The 23,873-nt window shown below is 46.4% G+C and overlaps 1 protein-coding gene across 1 annotated transcript in view; it reads left to right on the top strand.

The window, feature by feature from the left end:
* Nucleotides 1–18,877, top strand: part of LOC106810246 (neuropilin and tolloid-like protein 2) — a gene marked incomplete in the record, with an annotated part of 22,194 nt that extends 3,317 nt beyond the window's left edge. Inside the window, 3 exon segments of the mRNA XM_014813537.1 lie at nucleotides 1,000–1,142; nucleotides 15,842–16,090; nucleotides 18,749–18,877. Coding sequence (XP_014669023.1) covers nucleotides 1,000–1,142; nucleotides 15,842–16,090; nucleotides 18,749–18,877 — 521 coding nt within the window.
* Between the last annotated feature and the right edge of the window lie 4,996 nt (nucleotides 18,878–23,873).

Raw genomic sequence — 23,873 nt, 5'->3', positions numbered from 1 at the left:
ATGGATAGCCGATAGATTAGGGAGGAGGGAGAGATGGCGAGAGCGAGGAGCGATAGACAGGCGAGAGCGCGCGACGCGGCGCGCGCGCGAGCGAGAGAGAGAGAGAGAGAGAGAGAGAGAGAGAGAGAGAGAGCGAGGAGAGAGACAGGAGCGAGAGAGAGAGAGTGAGAAAGAGAGAGACGATGAGAGAGCAGAGAGAGAGGAGAGATAAAGAGAGAGAGAGAGAAAGAGAAAGAGAGAGAGAGAGAGAGAGAGAGAGAGAGAGAGACTGCGCGATGGATATATTACACCGTTTTACCCGCCAACAGCACGCCGTTAGCGAAGTTAATTTAATCGAGCCGTGATTCGCGCTCAGCGTGAGCAATTTCGCAGGCGAGGCCGCAATTCATTAACATTCCTGAATTAAAATTTACGAAACGCATTATACGAGATGTAATGATTTTCCTTCTTGCAAAAATAAACATCGCGATCTCCGTGCGCGCCACGATTTTAAACGATTCAATGTTACGATAAAACGTTCTACGATTGAATTCCTGCAATTGCGAGAAAAATCTCGTTATGAATCACCCGGCGCTGCGTTGTTCCAGCCTGTTCTGCTAGCATCTATGACAAATACGACTACGCATATACGCTCTCCTTGACATACTTGTCATGCGAAGATTCTTCTTATGACAAATATTTGTTGTATGGTGTTGTGCGCATCATAGGAGTTGTATGAGCGCTATTATGAACCCAAGCAGTGAATTTCAGCCTTAAAGCGGAACGAAGTGACTCGCCAATATATGATAAAGAAGAATCTTCTATGAAAAATAGTGTCATAGTAGGAGAGCGTATATGCGTATGTCGTATTTGTCATAGATGCAAGCAGAACAGGTTCTCTCTCTCTTCTTCTTCTCTTCTCTCTCTCCTCCTCTCTCTCTCTTCTCTCTCTCTCTCTCTCTCTCTCTCTCTCTCTCTCTCGCTCTCACTCACTCACGCACACACACATGTACGTTGCAGACTGTCTGACTGTGATAAGTGGAAAGATGGAGGGCTTCATCAATTCGTCGATGATCGGCGCCAAGTTCTTGGACCACGCTAAGAAGAACAGCTCGCTACCTCTCGACTGCGCCTGGGACATACGCGTGCAGTCGGGCTACAACGTAAGCACTTCATCCTCGCATGCATCTGCCTACCCAATTAAAAAGGGATCAGCGCTCAGTCTGTCCACCCCGTAAGATTCCTAATGGCCGCTCCGGTAAGCCGCGTAACGGGGCCTTTCGCCGCCTGATCGTGAGCGAAGAAATGCGACGGTATAACGACGATAATTGGACGGGATTTGATAACGGTGCGTTTGCAACGACGGCTGTTCGTTTAGAACTACGTAGTGTAGTGTGTCAGCATATTTATCGGAGCGTGAATGGAAGTCGTTTTGTTCGCGATGCTCTTTCGCTTCGCGCGAGCACGCACACACGCGCACACTCATGCACGCACACGCAGATGCACACGCACGCAGGCATGCATAGACACACGGATAACACACGCACGCACACACACCACGCACACGCACGCACACGCACGGACGCACGCATAACGCAAACACGCGCGTGACCGCGCTCTTACTTTAGCCTGCAGAAACGTCATATATACAATCATAGACACCCCACGCATATATATATACATATATATATATATATATATATATATATATATATATATATAAACGCATGCATACAGAGAGATTGGAATATACTCCGAGTCGAGACGCTCTGATCCTAATCTACCTTCGCGTAGACGATATAATCTGCCAACATCAATTTCAAATTCACTCGAGAGGTAAGCTCTCCCCGAACTACCAAATGTTGATTCCCCCCCCCAACCACCCGTAAGACGAAAAGGAGGAAGAACTGACAAATATCAATTCCCCGCCCCTCCCCATCCCACGTAAGAAGAAGAGGAGGAGGAGGAAGGACTGCCAAATGTTGATTCCCCCACCCACCGTAAGAAGAAGAAGAAGAAGGAAATTTGTCCCAGGTTTTGTACCGATAACGCGTTAGAGGAATCCGTAGCAGCGACTCACCCCTGCAGTTTCGCCGCGGTGTTGAATCACAACATGTTCTGCTTGTCAACTAATGTCATCTATGAGAAATACGACATACGCATATACGCTCTCCTATGACACTATTTGTCATAGGAAGTTTCTTCCTATGACAAATATTGGCGAGTCAGCTTCGTTCCGCTTTACAGCTGAAATTCACTGCTTGCATTCATAATAGCGCTCTTAAACCCCTATGATGCGCATACAACAATATTTGTTATAGGAAGAATCTTCTTATGACAAATAGTGTCATAGGAGAGCGTAAATGCGTATGTCGTATTTGTCATAGATGCTAGCAGAACAGGCTGTGAATCTAGCGATTTGATTTTCAAAAAGCAGCTTTCCATTACAGCGTCCCCGGATTACATCTCAAAACGATGAATTTCTGCGCCCGAGCGTATATAGTAACGATATTCAGTATCTGGAATCAAATTTGAGTTTTGCTCGGCCTCGGCGTTTTTTCCCGCCTCTAAATTGCTTCATCTTCCTCGTCGAAGCGACGTATTAACATCGTGTGGTCGGCGGCGTGGGAAACACGCACACGCGGAGTGTGAGCTGCAGCTTGTGTGTGTGTGTGTGTGTGTGTGTGTGTGTGTGTGTGTGTGTGTGTGTGTAAGAGAGAGATTGACTGTAATGTGTGTAATGACAGTCGCGGGAAGTCAATTACATCCAGTTTCATATGCACCGGATTATATAAATACCGCGGCGGGTTCCACTGTAGCGCCGTCTGCAGGCGTGAGTGTGTTCGTGTGTGCGTGTAATTCGGTGTGTGTGTGTGTGTGTTCGCACGCACGCACGCACGCACGCACGCACGCACGCACGCACACAGTGAACACGCACACGCAGTTTACACGTGATCACATGCATGCGAGAAACGCGCGCGTATTTATTTCAAAACGAGTTGATGAAAGCGGAAGCAGTTGCTCTGCGAAAATGCATATATGAAGAGACCCAGCTGCACGCTAACGCTCGATTAGATTTCATCAAATAAGCAACGATTCGCGGATCAATATCATTACCGAGAGACGATGTTATGAGAGACACCCCCCTCCTCCCTTCCCGCGACGCCACACCTCTTCGCTATTTCTAGAAGCAACTCGTCTAAATAATTAAAATCAACAAATTCCGGCGTTAAAAGTTGGATGTAGACGTTAGCTAGTGCAGCTGCGCGTGACTGTGTTTGATGTCAGTCGTTTGAATTTTTACATGCAGCGTCGGTCGTTCTCTCTTCTTTCCTCAATGGCATTTCATACAATTAACTTTTGCGGTGGTTGCTGCGTGTGCCTACGTGCGCGCGTGCACGTGCGTGTATGTGTGCGCGTACGCGTGCGTGTACGTATATGATACTAATGGTAGCGTTATGTGTAGATGAAGTAGTGCAAATATAGATGTAGTAGCGTGATGGAGATGAAACTAAGTAATTGCATATAGCAGTCCTGCTGCATACTAACCCTTTACAACTGCTTTTAACACCAGTTCTAACGCCCGTACGTTTTCTCTTGGATGCCTTATTTTTTAATTCATTTGTGAATGTTAACGATGAATATTTTCAATAGATAGAATTTACAATATCGATAGGCGATTTCGTCGGGAGCCGGCACAAGCGAACCGTAACTAATAAGGTTATACATATTGATCAGCCTAATATAGAGCCGTAGCATCTTGTCCGGTGAAATTACGAACCGAGCGCAATATATGGCCAAGTGTTTCGTAAATGGTATTATGCTTCCAGCACTGTTGTAGCTGCGATCTAATCGTCGCATGCGCGCTCCCTCGCCCAATCTCGGAGATAATCGAAATAATTCACGATCCAATTGAATGAAGAAGCTAAAAAGATAGGAAGGAGGAACATGCGTGCAGATGCGCACGCCCACACACACGCACACACACACACACACACACACACACACACACACACACACGGACAGATATACACACACGCACACAAACACGCGCGCATAGACGCACGCACACACGCACTCTCGCACGCACGAACACGCGCGCGCGCACACGGCTTTCACGAGCATCCTACTTAAATGCATATATATGTGTACGGCGAGTTTAAGCGCTTCGCGTCCAACTGTTATGGGACATAAATAATGTACGAACAGTCGGGTTTGCAGGAGTAACAATCCGCGATGAGAAATTGGGGAACAAGTAAATTATTTATATTCGGCCGGCAAATCGCTAGATAGCATGCAAAATATAATTTGCTTGTATATTCTCAGCATATACGCACCGTGCCTTATTACGAGTTATATTATCGTAACTAATTTTGAGAACCCAATTTTAACTTCAAGATAGTTGAGTGCTACTGCAATGTGTGTAACGCGATGACACGCGTTGACACGCGATGTCTATCCTCGAATATATTTTGGAACTATATGTAATTATAAGCTGGTAATATTTATGTTACACATTGAATATCCACCTAATTTTTAGCAACGTCTGGATACTATGCTAACACGGATATATATTTTGAAGAGTGCAAACTTATTTTCATGATTTTTTTGTATACAATCGTCGTTGTATCCATGATATCCACTGATGTATCTAATAGAGAGAGGAAAGACGGCGGACAGATAGGAGATGTCACACGCACACGCGCACACGGACGCACCCACACACATGCGCGCGCACGGACGCACGCACACACATACGCACATGCACACAAGCACAGAGACGCAGACATATGGATAGATGTTAGAGATGTTTTTATGTAATCAAACAGTCACACCTCTACGCATGTGCAAATAGAATGGCAAATAGACAGATAGAATAGTTCATCCTTACACTGACAGAGAGATGGCGGAATAGAGATGAGGCGATATACGTAGAAAGAGCTAGAGAAAGAGAGAAAGAGAGAGAGCGAGAGAGAGAGAGAGAGAGAGAGAGAGAGAGCATACAAGCGAGAGCGTAAAGAGAGACGGTGCGAAAGTAAGGGAGTGCGTGTGGGAATGAGGGAGTGAGAGTGAGAGAGACCGCGAGGAAGAGGGGAGAGTAATATATATAGGAATGAATTAGTGACTGATTGACTGGTTGAATGAATGAATGAACGAACGTACAAACGAACGAACGAACAAACGAACGAACGAACGAACGAACGAAAGAACGAACGAACGAACGAACCCAAGAATGAATGAATGCATGAATGAATAAATAAATGAATGAATGAATGAATGAATAAATAAATGAATGAATGAATGAATGAATAAATAAATGAATGAATGAATGAATGAATGAATGAATGAATGAATGAATGAATGAATGAATGAATGAATGAATGAATGAATGAATAAACAAATAAATTGATGGACAGATTAACGGACGAGCGGATGAACGGACGAACTTGATACGGTTGACACATATCTAAAGCTAGACCGTAGCTCCGGTACGTGAATTAGCTCTGCTGACTGAGCAACGTAAGGGCATGCGGTGTTACGTGAACACCCGTTCACACGCATATTAAATATTACCCTGTCTCATAATACCTAGACTCGCTCAATATCGCAGATATAAGCGTTCTAAAAGTGCCAACCACCGTTAGAAATCATATGTGCGATGGACAAGCGAGAGGACGGCGGCGACAACGATGGTGATAGCTATTAATATGACGTCGCGACCCATTAACAGTGCCATTATGCGTCGTATAGCTCAGCTAATAAGGCCAGAAATTGCGATATATTGTCTCATAACCTGTATTGGAATGCGGCCGACGATGCCCCCACTCGCTTCGCATGTAAAATATATTCGAGCTATATTATAGATGCCGCATCATTAGTGGTGCTCGGGGGCGATGCGGGGCAACTTGCCTTAACACTGGCCATCAATCATCGATCTACGCGTCCGCTGTGTCCGTGCTTCCCTCTCTTCCATATCTAATACCCATCGTGCAACCTATATGCCCATGCACCTCCCACATACACACATATACACACGCACGCACACAGACACGCGTGCGCGCCGCTGCTGCTGCTGCTGCTCCATGATGACGTGTCGGTTAATGGTATCACGTATTAGCGCGGACGCGCGAGCGATTCTCGACTAAAGGGGAAGATGGTAATAACGGAGGAATAATGAGCCAGATGGTGCGCGTTTGCTGTCTGAAACACGCTCCAGATTTCTCTCTAAGATGACCGGGTTTAGGTCGTAAGTGAGGCTAGGGGGCAGTGACGCTACACAAAGGGCAGTCGTGCTGCTGCTGCTGCTGCTGCTGCTGCTGCTGCTGCTGCTGCTGCTGCTGCTGCTGCTGCTTCATTATGACGTGGCGGTTAATGGTATCACGTATTAGCGCGGGACGCGCGAGAGATTCTCGACTAAAAGGGATGATGGTAATAACGGAGGCATAATGAACCAGATGGTGCGCGTTTGCTGACTGAAACACGCTCCAGATTTTCCCTCGCGCGCGCGCGTGCTTGCTCGAGACACACGGACACATAGAGAAACTTGGAAGGCTTCCGCGAGCAGCACGACATGTACGCAAGCTCGCGTAAATGCCACGACGACAGGGATTGCGGTAAATGGCCGCGTGAGTTATGAGAGGTCTATGCTGGGAATAAACAGCGCCAAAAAATGTACCGGACCGCCCGGGCAGATGTTGCAAACTTGCGCGTGAGTAGGAGGCTCGCATTTAAGTGCGGTGGTGCGTATACAGCGCATCCCTTTCTGCTCTTCGTGTGAGCACGAGAGTCTGTATAGTAACTGTGACACAGTATTTTTTGCAGGGATGTGCATCCTTAACGAAAGACAAGACAGATAGACAGACAGACAGACAGATAAACAAACAGACAGACAAACAAACAGACAGATAGACAAACGGACAGAAAAACAGACCGACGAACAGACGAACAGAATGACCAACGGACGGACAGACAGAGAGAGCGAGAGAGAGAGAGAGAGAGCACGCGCGAGAGAGAGAGATACACACAGAGAGAAGAAAGGCAGAGAGAGAAAGAAAGAGAAAGAAAGAGCGAGAGAGAAAGAAAGAGAAAGAAAGACAGACAGAAAGACAAACTCACTCAGACGGCCGAACAAATAAAGATGAAGACGGATACGCATATACTTCCTATTAATATCTTACGTAGGCCTATAATACTCTTACCACTGTATGTATGAAAGACCAATCTTCACTAGTAGACAGATTAACCGTGTGTGCTAATCGCTCCAACATTTCTCACTCGATTAATAATTTCGCATCATTTTGTACTCGTGCAGAATACTACCGCTCCCTATATATAATATTTTAAACTTTGACTAATAAGTTAAATTCAATTAACGTTTTTATAAAGTCGAGCGAACGATCCTTTACGCTTGTTGGCTTACACTACTATAGCCTCGCTAAAGCTGCGATAAATAAACCCGAACAGCCGACGGCTGCGTGTGCTTCCCGCCATACGTTCGATATCGCGCCCGGCTTGAGTTACGAATCGTATTTTAATTCCGCGATCATGAATAGCGCGGGTTTCCATGTCGCTCGCGTGCGCGTGAAGCGTGAAATAGGCTGAGTTCTGTCGTCGACGCCCCTTAACAAGAACGGCAACGTCTTTTTCACGGATGTAAGTCAGCGCAGGCGTGTGATACACGAGACACGCGCCTTGACTGTTCACCGTAGCGAGCACATACATTAAGCCTTTCCCGGTAGATCTATCAAGCTTGCTCTAGCGTGCTACGAAGGGCATGTACTGACGTTTGTCAGGCGCGTCCGTCGTAAGCGTTCACTTTTAAATTAGACGCGGAGAATAATAGGAATATGAACGTATATATTTCCGAGACATATGGACATTTGAAGTGACATATGGGGGGGGGGTGATGGCGTAAGTATTATAGGCGAATGTACAGCCTCACAAAATTGGTCTTCGTCGTCGATTTTGCGTTGAAATACCAAACAACTTCTAGCGGCAGGGAGAACAAAAAACCGTTCTCTTTTGATTAGTTTTCTCTCGTTGGCGTTTTTGGGTTCTTTCGGCGACGCGCAAGTTATACGCCCCAGCCAAAGGTTGTTTAGAAAAGCTGTCATGGTTGTTTGTACACATGGTGGCCGGCTAACGAACGTTTTCCCCGGCGATGCAAAACACCTCTAGCGGGTACGAGCCTTTTCTTCCACGCGCTGTAAGGTAAACAAGAGAACAGCTCTGGCCACTTCGGTGTTCTTCGGGCCACTTCGGTACGTGGTTGACTAAAGTGTGATCATTGCTCGCACAATAGCAGCTGGTTAACCCTGACCACTATCGGCGCAGACGGCTCTGTCCATCGTTTCTTGTAGAGTAAGCCAAGACGAGGCGGGTAATGTAGAATTTCGAGCACGCGAGCGAAGGGTTTTGAGATTTAGATATCGCGATGGAAAAATACTCCATGTGTTTGTTTTGCGGATCGTTAAGTGCGCTGTCAAACACCAGGTGGCGTATGGGTCAATGTACATATTCATACATTATTATACATACAGGTATTATTAGCTCTTGACCTTACTCATGTATATGTATATATATGTATATATATATATATATATATATATATCAGGGTTAATAATTACAAATTTGTCATTATTAACCCCTGATATATGTATATATATATATATATATATATATCAGGGTTAATAATTACAAATTTGTCATTATTAACCCCTGATATATGTATATATGGTATATAAGTGGATGTATGATATTCTCTTTATGTGCCAACAGGTGCGGGACGGTCGCTCGGGATACAAACCATTGCTGGGACGATTCTGCGGGAATAGGCACCCATCACGAGTGACTTCCACCGGTCGCTACATGTGGGTGGTGTTCCACTCCGATGACGTCATTGAATATCAGGGCTTTCATGCTGTCTACGATTTTATCGAGGACGAAGGTATACGAACAACCAACCTGTTCTGCTTGCATCTATGACAAATACGACATACGCATATACGCTCTCCTATGACACTATTTTTCATAGGAAGATTCTTCTTTATCATATATTGGCGAGTCACTTCGTTCCGCTTTATAGCTGAAATTCACTGCTTGGGTTCATAATAGCGCTCATACACTCCTATGATGCGCACAACACATACAACAATATTTGTCATAAGAAGAATCTTCCCATGACAAGTAGTGTCATAGGAGAGCGTATATGCGTATGTCGTATTTGTCATAGATGCTAGCAGAACAGGCTGGAACAACGCAGCGCCGCGGTGATTCATAACGAGATTTTTCTCCAATTGCAGGAATTCATCGTAGAACGTTTTATCGTAACATTGGAATCGTTTAAAATCGTGCGCACGGAGATCGCGATGTTTATTTTTGCAAGAAGGAAAATCATTACATCTCGTATATGCGTTTCGTAAATTTTAATTCAGGAATGTTAATGAATTGCGCGCTCGCCTGCGAAATTCCACGCTGAGCGCGAATCACGGCTCGATAAATTAACTTTCGCTACGGCGTGCTGTTGGCGGGTAAACGGTGTAATATATCCATCGCGCAGTCTCTCTCTCTCTCTCTCTCTCTCTCTCTCTCTCTTCAGTCAGCTAGACAGCCATCATATATTCATCCGTCTGGCAATATTCAATTCTCTCTACCATCCTAACCAATAAAAATCTTCGAGTTTTTGCAACGACAACTGCATCGGTGTTCGTTACACAAACAACAAGCAAAAAAATAATCAAGTAAGCACTTACCGCTATTCAAGGTAAAGGTTTGCCAAGCAAGATGCTTGCCACCGACCAACGGATATCCTCAAGCGAATACATCCCTGCGATATGTCAAGACTTTTCCGTCGGGCAGGTGGAGAAACGGGCCTTCTTTACGCCAAACTTCCCCGCCAACTATCCGAATAATACGGAGTGCGTGCACGTGATTGAAGGCAAGTATAAACAAAGAGAGAGAGACGCACGTTTGCTGTTAGAAGATGAGAGAGTTGCTGAGTAGAACGAGAGAGTTAGTTGTGGTTAGAGATGTTAGTACACGACTCGCGCGTTCCGAACCTGACTACGAGCTGAATTGCACGATTTTCGCTGATTGCACGACTGCTATTAGAAGCTGCGGCTGAATGAATGCAGGCAGACACGCAAACATCTTATTAATAATTCTAATTAGATAAATGACGCACATGACGACATGCACAGACTGACGCAGCGAGCAATTGAGGAAGCGCAGAGACAGAGGCGCGCGTGGGACAATCGTGGAGCAACAGCGAAATTCAGAGATACTGAAAGAATAAAATAATTAGATGAAGACGTAAAAGGGTATATGAGTTCGCTAACGAGAGAGAGAGAGAGAGAGAGAGAGAGAGAGAGAGAGAGAGAGAGAGAGCGAGATAGAGGGAGAGAGAGATAGAGAGAGAGAGAGAGAAAGAGAGAGCGAAAGAGCGAAACACTTGAAAAACAATATATAATTAGAGATTGGCTTAGAGAGAGAGAGGAATAGAATATGAGCGGGTAGAGGAAGCTCGAAACGTAAAAAAATCGCAAATTAAATATTAAAGATGGCGAGCGAGAGGATATTAATAGAGAGAAGAGAGTGAGAGAGAAAACGCGGGCGAATAAAAAGGCAGAGAAATCAAAACATTATACAGGCTACGATAAATGATGCCAGAATCGGAAATAATGAAAAGGAAGACAGTTGCTGACAGGAATGTACAAAGCCAACGAACGTGACGTACACAACTTGACGTACATAACGCTAAATGATCCCGGCCTGCTAACTCATCCGCCGACCCTAACCATAACTTTGCACGCGCATCTCGTCTCGCAGTATATATACATACACGCATGCCATCACACTCGATGTCTAGCCACCGCCTCCCTTTACTAATAAGAACAGAATTATTGGCGTCCGGGGAGAGAGCGCGCGCTGGCAAATGTGTAAAGAATGTCTCATTGACACACACAGTGCTTGAGATTCTCATATAGGCGGCGCATCCGCTATTTATAGAGACACCGGGGCATAGCAAACAACTTCTCCAATTCGATCATTGACATCCTTCCCCCTCGCTTCTCTCGGCGGGTATACACGTGATGAGCTGCACGCTCAGCATTGTGAAACGCCGCCACCTTAGCCACGCGTAATGCTGTGCGTGCATGCGGGAGCCGACAAACTTGCCTATGCGCCTTCCTTTTATACTACGGTGCGCCTTGCGAAGCGTCCGGAAGCGCGTTCGCTTTAAATTCAAAAGAAGGTCTTTTTCTGAGACGAAATAGGTGCAACGGTGAACAATTTGCGGAAGGTTACAGTTGCATGCCACCAAGAACGTATTAAGAAGGCTTCTTATAGAGGCCATTCTTAATACGCTCTTGATGCCACCTTTATACGACGTTGCGCCTTGCGAAGCGTGACTCCTGAAGCATTTTCGCATCCGCGGTTAATGGAATTTTGAAGTACGTTCGGACTATCGTTAGCAGGTACGGAAACGTCCCTGTACGAAGTTAAGATCGTCAGTGCATGAATTCTCTCCAACGACGAGCGACAATTCTTCGACTAGAGCAATAGAGAGACCCTCTCAGCACAACGCGACAACCAGTCCCCCGCTTCCTCCCCCGAACCAAAGAAATCGAAAGACTCTCACAGCAACGCACTCCTCTCTTTCCCGAAACCACTTTACTGCATATATTTCGTTCGTTCGTATCGGTCGGTGATATTATCGCGAAGACTTAATTGTCGTTTTATGTTTTATCCGATGCCGAGTGTCTCTACGCTCGCATCTGCGCGTCCACTAGCAGCTGAATCTTAACACTATATGGGAGAGAGTGTGGGCTTCACTGTATCCGCCTCTTGCTGTCTCTAGCGCGCGAGGAAGCCGCAGCCGACTTCGAAGTATGTGAAGAAAAATACTAGACACACTAATCTTCTGATCTTCTGACATCTGATTTTAGAACCATTAATTTAGTCTATTTATACCATATATATTGCTAATAATACCTTATTAGGGTATGGGGTAAAGGTATTATGCGTAAAGGTATTATTAGCTCTTGACCATATTATTTTTACCAATAATACCACACAATTATCTACGTAAGACAGAAAGCTGCGCAGTATCTGGTCATCTAGCCTCTCGCTGTGAAAGAGTGGACTTGCGTTGTGCATGAGCATGCGTCACACTTTTTTTTCTCTTTTTTTCGGCGACATCAGTGTAGAATTACATACTTCACTCACTTTTACTTTATAATAGAAACATATTTCACCGACGCCGCACGGCATTGGATGACTCAAGAAGAAGAAGAAGAAGAAGCGTCACTCTCCCGCGCGTTAGGGGTTTAGCTTCGTTAGTTTTTCACCGTTGTCCCTGCAGAGAACTAGTTTCCTGAAGCGTGAGTTTGCTGTCATCGTACCTGCATCTAGGCACTAGCTTCCTGATATCGGTGTCCGTTACCATAGTTCCTTCATCCTAGAACTAGCTTAATGACGTCTGAGCCTGCTGCCATAGTTCCTGCATCCAGGCACTATAGCTCCCTGACATCTGTGTCTGTTGCCATAATTTCTGCATCCCAGAACTAGCTTCACGACTTCTAATCTAGTCTGCCATCATAGTTTCTACATCCCAGAAACTAGCTTCACAGCGTCTGAGCTTATACGGTCTTTGTTTCCGCATCTCAGAACTACCTTAATGTCGTCTAAGTCTGCCATCATAGTCTCTGCATCCCAGAAGAAACCTCACAGCGGCTGAGCCTCTTCCGTTTGCTTCCGCGTGAGAACGGCTTCCGTAAGTATGTGCATCTTCCTGCCTCGCTGCATGCGCGGACGAAGAGAGTAAGCCGATAGCATCGTTACGAAGAATCGGCGCCTATTAACTGCGATGCGTGAACGACAATCTGGCGAGCTGAAAACCCCGAGTAGCAATTTCGCGGGGAAAGTGGGGTGGGGGGTGAGGTGAATAAGATTCAAGAAATTCTATTTTTCTCTCACACACTTCTAGAGGACGGTCGACGCCCCGGAACACTGATTGGCCAGCTAGAAGTCCGACAATCGCACGTGCGCGTTTCCCCACTGTACGTGCGGGGGCCGACTGCAGTTGAACGTGCTTGCCTACTGAAGCTCAAAGCGAGTCTTATGGTTGTGCTAACGAGCGCGCGCAGAGACGTGCATGACGCAGAAATGCTGATGTCTATAGCTCGCAGCGTCATACATACATACATACATACATACATACATACATACATACATACATACATACATACATACATACATACATACATACATACATACATACATACGTCCCTCCATTCATCCATCCATCCATCTATCTATCCAACCATCCATCCATCCAGTCATCCATCCATCCATCCATACATTTATTCATCCATCCATCCATTCATTCATCCACCCATCCATCCATCCATCTTGGCGTCCTTCGATCTCTATATCTCTATAGTAGTAAATAATACATTCGTTTATTTTCTCGGCAATTTCACAAAGTTTCTGTCATTTACAAAAACGGAGCACGTACGCACATTAACTCAGCACGTGTTTACACGCGATTAGTAAAACAATAACTAACATATAAATGTACTGGTGCCCGCCCAATTATGAAAACGCAATTAAAATATACAATCGGTTAAAAACGCAGACGTTAACCTTTAAAAAAAATTAAACCTGCTGGTGATATAACTGCTTCCACACATCTGAACAAACAACAATAAACTTAAAATGGCACAGGCAACGACGGCTAAAATTATAACTTCTTGTAAAGCGTACATCTTGGCGGTTTTATATTTTTATCGGCGCGCGTTCTATACGATGTTGTTTTATTATCGGACAGAATGTGATGCAGTCTAATCTCTGCGGCTGAATCGTAGTGTTTATGTTACTGCATATTTTTTCTCCTTCCTCGGTTAGCGATGAAAAGACTGTACTTGCCCCGGTCGTAGCAGACAACAAGTGTGGAAATCATGCGTGCGTCTAGTGTTCGGCGAGCCCACGATGCTATACGCGGAGCGTGCATACTGAAAGGCGGGACGCCGTTAGTTTGTTTACAACTCGAAATAGTGAATCCCTCCCTGCGACCTACGCGTAGCTTTACGTGCACAAAATCAAACGTTTGTTTTTCGAACTACATGGGGTGAAGCACTTTGAGCGGGTTGTTTATTTGAACACGCACGTAGCTCAGCCTTCTTGATGCGACGTCGTCGAACGTAAAGCCCGTGTTTGTATAATTTATTGCCGAACAGATAAACATTTTGTTTGTCTGCTTCAGATGATTTTCCGTGTATATAATTCATCCTGGTTTCGCATCGCCGTCGGCGTATGATTATATTCTGCTGTCTGATTTGAGACGGCGGGGCCGCTTCGTGGTTGGTCTATACTCGTAATCTACTAATAGGTCGTATCGTTTTATATATGGTGCGTGTAGTGGGTGCGTGCGTGTGTAGTTCGGTGTGTGTGTGTAGTGCGTGCGTGCGTGTGTAGTTCGGTGTGTGTAGTGCGTGCGTGCGTGTGTAGTTCGGTGTGTGTAGTGCGTGCGTGCGTGTGTAGTTTGATGTGTGTAGTGCGTGCGTGCATGCGTGAGTACGTGCGTGCGTGCGTGTGCGTTCGTGCGTGCGATCATTTGAAATGCGAAATCTAGCAGGAACAGGTTGTCTGATTTCATGACTACGGTAAGCATTTGCATCGCGCTGTTGTTAGTTTTTGTTCATAATGCACTCGACAATCATCGGTGATACATCAGCGGCAGCAGGGGGCTGTGTGTCGTTTTATAGTTTTGCCGATTTCATGACAACGATACGCATTTGCATCGCGTTGTTGTTATTTGTTATTCATGATGCTGCATTTTTTTGCACTCGACATCATCGTTGTGACGTCAGCGGCAGGTGGCTGTTTGAGAGTTCTTGCCGATTTCATGACTATACGGTTTCATACTTTCTAGAATGTTCATCGCGTTGCTGTTTTTGTTTGTTCATGATGCTGCATTTTTTGCACTCGACGTCATCGACGTGACGTTAGCAGTGGCAGCGGGTTGTGTAGTTATGCCGACTGCGATCGTTTGGCGTCACTGTTACGGTTGCAGACGAAATGGCCAACCACTCATTATCGCCATGGACATTTGCCTTTGTCTCGATAATCCGAAGCCACGATACGCCCTCTCCTTGAATAAACCGCGATTGTTTACCCGCTAATAGCAGCCTAATTGCCTGTATTGAGAGTAGAGAACGCGTAGGGGAAGCGCTAGCACGCATAATCTCGTAAAACCAATGCGATCTCACGCGTCCGCGCCCCGTGCAAACGAAATAGGGCATTCTAAGAGGGAAGCCTCAATGAGACGGACAGGGCGTTGAACCATTAGAATAGGATACGGCAGCGAGCGTTGGCCTTAGTAACACTCCATCCATGCGTTCGTCCGTTCGCCTGTACAATTCTCGTTGTGTTACTTATCTTCATGTCTGTCGTGGTATAACTAGGCTGGCATGAATTGGTCGATGCCGAGATATAAATACACATGCACGCGTACGCACGCACGCACGCACGCACGCACGCACGCACACACACACACACACACACACACACACACACACACACACACACACATATATAATATATATACATACATATACATACAAACAAACAATACAACAAATAAAAATAATGGTGGTTGATGGACAATATAATATGGTTTATCCTAGTCTAACCTATTCTAATCTAGTCTAATCTATATTCGAACACATTTCCGCGCACCGAAATCACCCCCACAATGCATCTCGTCAATATCGCCATCGCGATCCACCGTCCCCGTTTGTGTTTTTTTTATTTTTCCATTTTCATCATTCGTTTTTCCCAATTATTTTTTCCCCATTTTCAGATTTACTTTCAACTAGAATCGCTCAAGCTGGTCGCCGAGAACGAGTGCGACGTCAACTTTCTAGAGATGTACGACGGAAGCACGCACGTCGGCAACGTACAGCGGTTCTGCCACAGTACGCGCACTCCGTACAAGACGCAGACTAACAGGCTCGTCGTGCGCGCGTTCGGTCGGATCGCCATAGCGACGCAGACGAGCGAGTGGCCGCGCTTCCAGGCGATGTTCAACATGTTCCGCAGCGGTAAGTGTGTATGTGTGTGTGTGTGTGTGTGTGTGTGAATGTGTCGTTGTTATGTATTATTGTATGTATGTATGCATATGTAATGTTATGTATGTATGTATGTATGTTGGTATTATGTAAATGTATGTATTGTATGTTGTAATGTTTATGTATGATATGTAGTATGTGTATGTATGTATGTATGTATGTATTGTATGTATTGTATGTATGTATTATTGTATGATTGTAATGTTGTTATGTATGTATGTATGATGATATGTGATGGTATGTAGTAATGTTTATTTTATGTATGTATGTATGTATGTATGTATGTAGTGTATGTAGTGATATGTATGTATGTATGTATGTATGTGATTGGATGGATGGATGGATGATGAATGAATGTGAGATAGATTAGAGCAGATAGATAGATAGATCTAGAATATATAATAGTATGACATGAGATTAGAGAGAGTGAGAGAGAAAGGAGAGAGGAGTGGAGAGGAGAGAGAGAGAGAGGAGAGAGCGAGAGAGAGAGAGAGAGAGAGAGATGTGTGTGTGAGAGAGCGGAGGAAAGAGAAGAGAAAGAGGAGAGAGAGAGAGATGAGAGAGAGAGAGATGAGAGAGCAAGAGAGAAGAAGGGGCGCAAGCACGATATTTGAACGGTGAATGAAGATCGGATATCTAAGTTTCTTCGAATAAGTTCATCTCAGTGGCTATAGTGGAGTGAACTCTTTGCATCATCAATATTACTAGGACGCACTGATAACGCTATGAATTCAAAACAATTTTTGACGGTCTAGCGAACTCTTAACTATATCGGTTAAAAGCACAGCACGCGCGCATGGAAGTGTACACGTGTTCGCACGTGCCTCCACGGGAGATAAAAGATTTTTTCCTTGTGTGAAATTGCTTGAGATTCCTCTCACAGGCTTTCCAGAAAGGCTATCTGTTGATGTGCGCGCGCTTCGGTTTCTAAACAAACAGTAGCAAGTTAATGCGCTCGTGCACGCTGGGTGGTTTTCATGAAAACCCCAAGACGAGACGGCAATCCAGAAGGCAGGACTAGAAGCAGCATGTAATATATGTAAGGTTGGAACGAATGTCTCGCTATACTTGCACGTGCTAGCGGCGTACCAGTGTGCGTGCGGACGTGTGCGCGTGTATGCATGCGTGCGTGCGGTGCGGGCGGGCGTGTATGCATGCGTGAGTGCGTGCGAGCGGCGGGCCGTGCGGCGGGCGTGGCGGGCGTGGTATGCATGCGCGCGTGCGTGCGTGCGTGCGTGCGTGCGTGCGTGCGTGGTGTATGCATGCGTGCGTGCGTGCGCGGACGGCTGTGCCTGCGTGCGGGCGTGACGGAGCGTGGGCGTGCGTGCGTTGCTGTACGTCCGTGCGTGATGCACTGCGTGAGTGCATGCGTGCGTGCGGTGCGTGGCGTGCGTGCGGTGCGTGGCGTGCCGGTGTGTGCTGTGTTGCTGTGACGGTCTGCGTGTGGGGGGAATATCGTGTAAGCTGCACGTGCTGTTGCTCTTTCTTTCTGCACCAAGGCTAACGCTGCGTTTATTGATGCTTACTTGTGTATATCTAGTTTTGAAAACCGACTCAAATCAATTATCGCATGTGTATGTACGTGCATATATGTGTGTTACGCGCTGTGCGTGCGTCTTGCGGGGTGCGCGTGTGTGAAATATAAGCAAGAAAAATATTTAACGAAAGCGTGTTAAACTACTAGGTAGTAAGCGCAAAGAACACATGGTATTTCGCCCCCAAAATTAATCATTCTGGCTTCCGTCATCTTACGCAACGGTGTCCAATTTCGTTGCAAGAGTTGAGAGTAGGAGCGTCTGTGGCTTAGGCCCGAAATGCTTTATAACCGACGCCTGTTCTTCACATCGAAATGAGATGAATCCGCGTCTCGGAGGATTATGCGGCAAATTACGCGCGAAGGCCAGGGGCGGAGGTAGCACAAACGACAGAATTGTATTACGCTACAGCGAGAGATCTGGCGGTGAATATCACAGGGCGCACGATCTCTGCTCTCTCTCTCTCTCTCTCTCTCTCTCTCTCTTCTACTCTTCTCTCTGTACGCGCTTCTCGTCTCTCTCCTCGCTCTTCTTTCTCTCCGGTCCCTCTTTTCTCTCTCCTCTCCTCTTTCTTAGCTATTTGCTCTCTCTCCTCTCCATCTGCTCTCACTGTCTCACGCTCTTCGGCTCTCTCGCTCCTCGCTCTCGGTCGTCTGTCCTGCTTCAGGCGTCTCTCTCTCCTCTCTTCTCTTTTCGTCCTCTCGCATTGCGGTCCTTACTTTTATCCGCTCTCTCCCTCTCTCTCTCCCCTCTGCTATTTCTCTCTCTCTCTCACCTCTCTTCTCTCTCTCTCTTCTCTCTCTCTCTCATCTATATATATATATAATTATATATATTATATGTGGGGGGGTGCGTGCGTGGGTGTATGTGGTGTGTGTGGTGCTGCGTGCGTGTGTGCGTGTGTGTGTGTGTGTGCATGTGTGTGCGTGTGTGGTGTGTGGTGTGTGTGATTGTGTGTTGTGTGTGTGTGTGTGTGTTGTGTGTGGTGTGTGTGGTGTGTGTGTGTGTGTGTTGTGTGTGTGTGTGTGCGCGCGCGCACTGCGTGTCTGTGTGCTGTGCGTGTGTAATATGTGTGTAGTGTGGGAGGTGCAATGGGGCATATAGGTTGGCAGCGATGGGATATTAGATATGGAAGAAGAGGGAAGCACGGACACAAAGCGGGACGGCGTAGATCGTGATGTGATGCCAGTGTTTAAGGCAGAGTTGCCCGCATCGCACCGAGCACCTCACTAAATGATCGCATCTATAATATACTCGAATATATTTTTACATGCGAAGCGAGTGGGGCATGCGTCGGCCGCGATTCCAATACAGGTTATGGGAGACAATATATCGCAATTTCTGGCCTTATTAGCTGAGGCATACGACGCAATAATGGCTGTTTAATGTGGTTCGCGACTGCTTCATATTAATAGCTATTACCATCGTTGTGCGCCGTCTCTGTCGCTTGTCCATGCGACATATATTTCTGTGAACGGTGGTTTGGCACTTTAGAACGCTTATAATCTGCGATAGTGAGCGAGTCTAGGATTATGAGACAGGGGAATATTTTAATATGCGTGTGAACGGGTTGTTTCCGTAAATCACCGCATGCCTGGACGTGTGGCTCAGTCGCAAGAGCTAATTCACGTACGGAGCGGTCTAGCCTTTAGAGATGTGTGCAACCGTATCAAGATTTCGTTCCGTATCATGTCCGCTCGTATTCCGTTAACTGTCCATGCAAGTTTATTTGTTTATTCATATCATGTCATTGAGTTCATTCATGGTCATATCATTCTTCTTCATTATTCATTCATTCATTCCATTCATTCATTCATTCATTCATTCATGTCAATTTATTTGATTCATGGTCTTCTATTCATGCTCATTATTCTTCTTCATGCATCTCATTCATTCTTGGGTTAGTGTCGTTGTTCGTATTTCTTTCGTTCGTGTCGTTCGTTCGTTTCGTTTGTTCGTTCGTTTCGTTTGTACGTTCGTGTCATTCTTTCATTCACCAGTCAAATCAGTCACTAATTCATTCATATTATAATTAACTCTCGCCCTCATTACTCGGCGTCTCTCTGGCACTGCGTCATCCCTCATTCACACGCACTCCTCTTACTGTTCGACCGTCTCCTCTTACGGTCTCGGCTTGTATGCTCTCTTTTCTCTCTTTGTCGTCTCTTCTCCTCTCCGTCTCTTCTGCTCAGCCTGTCTCTCGCTCTCTGCGTCCTGCTCTTCTCTCTCCTCCTCTCTCTCTATCTCTCTCTCTCCTCCCCTCTCTTTCATATCTTCAAACATAGATGAGATATGAGAGAGATAGAGTGCGAAAAAGAGAGGAAAGAGATGGCAAGGTTCGCCGAAATTGACTTTGGCGGTTACGTTGTCATAACTGCGCTCCGACAGAATGTGTAAGCACGGCGCATGGACGTTTAGACATAGTGTGGACATGTCCTGCATGTAATACATTTCTCATGGTGGCCGATCGTTCATCTCTCGTTCATGGTGGCCGATCTCCATCGGGCGTGGCTCTCAGGTGACGCACGTCCTAACAAAAAAATTAGCCAAGCGGAAGACGAGGAGCCGATAAATAGGCTAGACTGCCACGCGCCGTGCGATCGCCGGCTTATTACTAATGGTGCTGCTCCGTGCGGGGCCGATCTGCATGTTAACGTGGCTTGCCGCGCACTGAAGCGCTCAAGCGAGTCTTATGGTTATGCTATAACGAGACGCGCGGGCAGTAGGCGTGCATGACGTGCATTTGAAATGCTGATGTCTATAGGCTCGCAGCGTGTGTGTGGTGTGTGTGTGATCGTGTGTGTGTGTGTGTGTGGGTGTGTGTGTGTATGTGTGTGTGTGTGTGTGTGTGTGTGTGTGTGTGTGCGCCGTGTGTGTGTGGGGGGGTTGTGTGTGTGTGGCGTGGTGTGCGTGCGTGCGTTGCGTGCGTGCGTGCCGTGTGTTGTGTGTGCGTGCGTGAGTGGCTTGGCGTGGCGTGGCGTGCGTGTGCGTGTGGCGTGTGCGTGTCGCGCGTTGGCGTGTTTTGTGGTTTGTGTGTGTGTGATGTGTGTTTGTGTGTGTGCATGTGCGTGTGCGTGTGCGTGTGCGTGTGCGTTGTGCGTGTGCGTGGTGCGTGTGCGTGTGCGTGTGCGTGTGCGTGTGCGTGTGCGTGTGGTGTGCATGTGCTTGTGCGTTGTGTGTGTGTTGGTGTGTGTGTGTGTGTGTGTGTGTGCTGTCGTGTGTGTGTGTTACTCCACCGGTCTGTTTACACGTCGCTGTGTTTGATCACAGGCACTTGGAACGTTTCAATAATATAAAGTGAATGATGGTCAATGTAAATCACGAAAATGTATTAAGCTACACGTCACTCTCGTTTCCTCTACTCTCTATCTGCCTATTATTTACGGATACTGCGTAAACTGATGCAGCGATATACTGTAATTCTGCAAATGCCGTTAAATTGTCCTCTCATGACACCACGCACACCGCGCGCAGCGCGCGCCAGCCCGCAGGCGGCACGCACGCGTACGCACGTAGTACAGGATAATAAATCAGTAATAAGTATCGAAATCGAGAGTCGAGAAAATAACAAGACTTTAGTAGTTAAATATTTCGTGTTTATTTACAATCATTCCTATTATTCAAACGTTCGCAAGTGCCTGCGATTACGAAGCGACGACGTAAAACACGTGTGGTTAGGGGGCAAAGTCGAAATACGCGCGCATGCACAGCGAGCCAGAGGATGATGTTAAGCGCATATTTTCCTGAATGATTACGACGAGAAACGTTGCTAGTGGCTTGTTGAGAAGCTAGAAAGAACTGGCTTGTGTTCTTGATGAACGCTTGAACGGCAGCTCGAGCGCATCTGATTAACGTTAAGCTACACTCATCTTAGCTTCCGAAACGAGTCTAAGTCGAATGTCCTCCGAACTGGCTGAATAGAATTTCAGTTCTCGGAATAAGCAGCGTCACAGGCTACGCGATGACAAATTGATTTAAGCTCCCGCGTGTAGGGCGACATCCGGCGCCGCAAAAAGCAAGTGCGCAGAGAGAGAGAGAGAAGAGAGATAGAGAGAGAGAGGAGAGAGAGATAGAAGAGAGAGAGGAGAGGAGAGAGAGAGAGAGAGCGAGAGAGAGAAGAGAGTGGGGGTAGGGAGAGTCAGCGCGAACGAGAGTGGGGGAGGGAGAGCGAGACAGGAAGAGCGAGAGAGAGCGCGCGAGAGAGAGAGAGAGAAGAAAGAGAGAGAGAGAGAAAGGGCGAGAAAGCGAGAGAGAGAGAGACACAGAGAGAGACAGACAGAGAAAGCGACAGACAGAGAGAGCAACAGAGAAAAAGCGAGGAAGAAAAAGAAAGAAAGAGCGAACAAGAGACAGAAAGAGAAAGAAAGAGCGAGCAAGAGAGAGAGAGAGCGACAGAGAAAGAGCGAACAAGCGAAGAAAGAAAGAAAGAGCGAGAGAAACGCTGAAAGGAAACTAATTGATACAGACGTCTCGTGTATTTACCGCCAACCTCCTCCATAAACATAACTCGCATACGACTAGTGATACACGCGAGAATTCTCCTCATGTAATTTGGCTTTCACTTCGTTCGAAAAAGAGACGAGAATTAACCGGCGCTGGCAGGTCTGTCTGACGTTGGACTGCGTATATATGGGCGCGTGTCTCGCAAACTGTACATCATACACACGCACGCACGCAACGCATGCGCAAACGCGCATGCGCACAACGCGCACCGGCGCCACTGCACGAAGCCACTCTCAGGTGACCCACACGCACACGCAACGGACGCCCACGCACCACACCAACACAACGCACGCCTCACACGCAACACCACGCGCGACGGGACTAGCGCCGACAGCACACGCACCACAACCTCACACACGTGCACATCACACTCCGCAGGTGCTACATCATAACAACGCAACATAACCATCTAACACCCACTTACAACACACAACACCACACACTATCACAATATATTAATATATATATATATTATATATATTTAGTTATGACAATGTGCAGTAGTCGCGATTGTTAGAAACGAACTGAAGAGAGAGACGCATAGGGTATTCTCTCATCAGGGCGGCAGAGCTACGAAGATCTAATTGATAATAAATCTATTACATTGACGGCCGCCTTCATTTCTCTGCTAATCAAGGAAAACGATTTCCTAAAAATTGGAACTGCGCCCCATTACCTAATTACGATACATCACATCGTATTATACGAGTGTGCGTGTGTATGTGGCTGTGTGCGTACACTACTAGACTACACACGCTATAGGTTCTGGCATAGCGTACACTCTTGCATATATCGTAGAATATACACCACTTTGCTCATAAAAATAACATGCACACCCTTACCAGTAACAGATTACAGTATACAGTGTGTGTACACTGCGTAGTATTGTTTGTCACCATTCTACATATCAGAGCGCGTAATCTAGCCTTTACGAAAGTGCGTCAAATCTAGGCTGTAACATAAGGAACACGCGTCTAGAAACGAGGACACTCTCTGTTCACTAACGTACTCATGCATCCGGCACATATCTCTCTTTCTTTGTCCCTCCCTCTCTCCATTTTCTGTCTCTCCCCATTTTTTTTTCTTTACTATTCTCATTGCACTCTTCCACACTTTCCTCCCTTGCTCTCTCTATCTCTCTCTCTCTCTCTCTCTCGTCCTCTCACCTCTCTCTCTCCTTCTCTCTTCTCCTTGTCTCATCTTTGCTCTCTCTACATCTCATTTCTTTGTCTCTCTCTCTCTCTCTCTCATGACTCTTATCCATATGCTCTTTCCACTCTTTGCACTTGGCTTCGTTTCTTTCTTTCTTATGTTTTGTCTCGTCTCTCTCTTTCTCGCCCTTTCTTTCTTCTGCGTGACACTTCTCTCCTTTGCTCTCTCCACTCTTAACCATTGCTCCCTCTCTTTCTCTTTCTCTTTCGTTCTCTTTCTCTCGCGGACATTTGGTCTTTTGCTCTCTGCTTACTCGCTTAGCCCTTGGTCTTTCTTTCTCTCTCTCTCTCTCTCTCTCTCTCTCTCTCTCTCCTCTCTTTTTCTTTGCGTCTCTCTCTCAGCGCTTCTCGTACTTCTCTCTTCTCAAGCATTAAAACGCAAACACAACACTCGCACGCATAACAAGACAACGCAGCGCACGCACCACCAGAGCAGCACATCACATAGCCACACACGACGCACCACCATACACACACACACACACCAGCTCACCACACAAGCACGCACAACACCA

This window comes from Priapulus caudatus, unplaced genomic scaffold, assembly GCF_000485595.1.
Source record: "Priapulus caudatus unplaced genomic scaffold, Priapulus_caudatus-5.0.1 Scaffold423, whole genome shotgun sequence".
Taxonomy (NCBI): Eukaryota; Metazoa; Priapulida; class Priapulimorpha; order Priapulimorphida; family Priapulidae; genus Priapulus; species Priapulus caudatus.
Note: the sequence above shows the minus strand (reverse complement) of the source record. Positions and strands in the feature narration are given on the sequence as shown.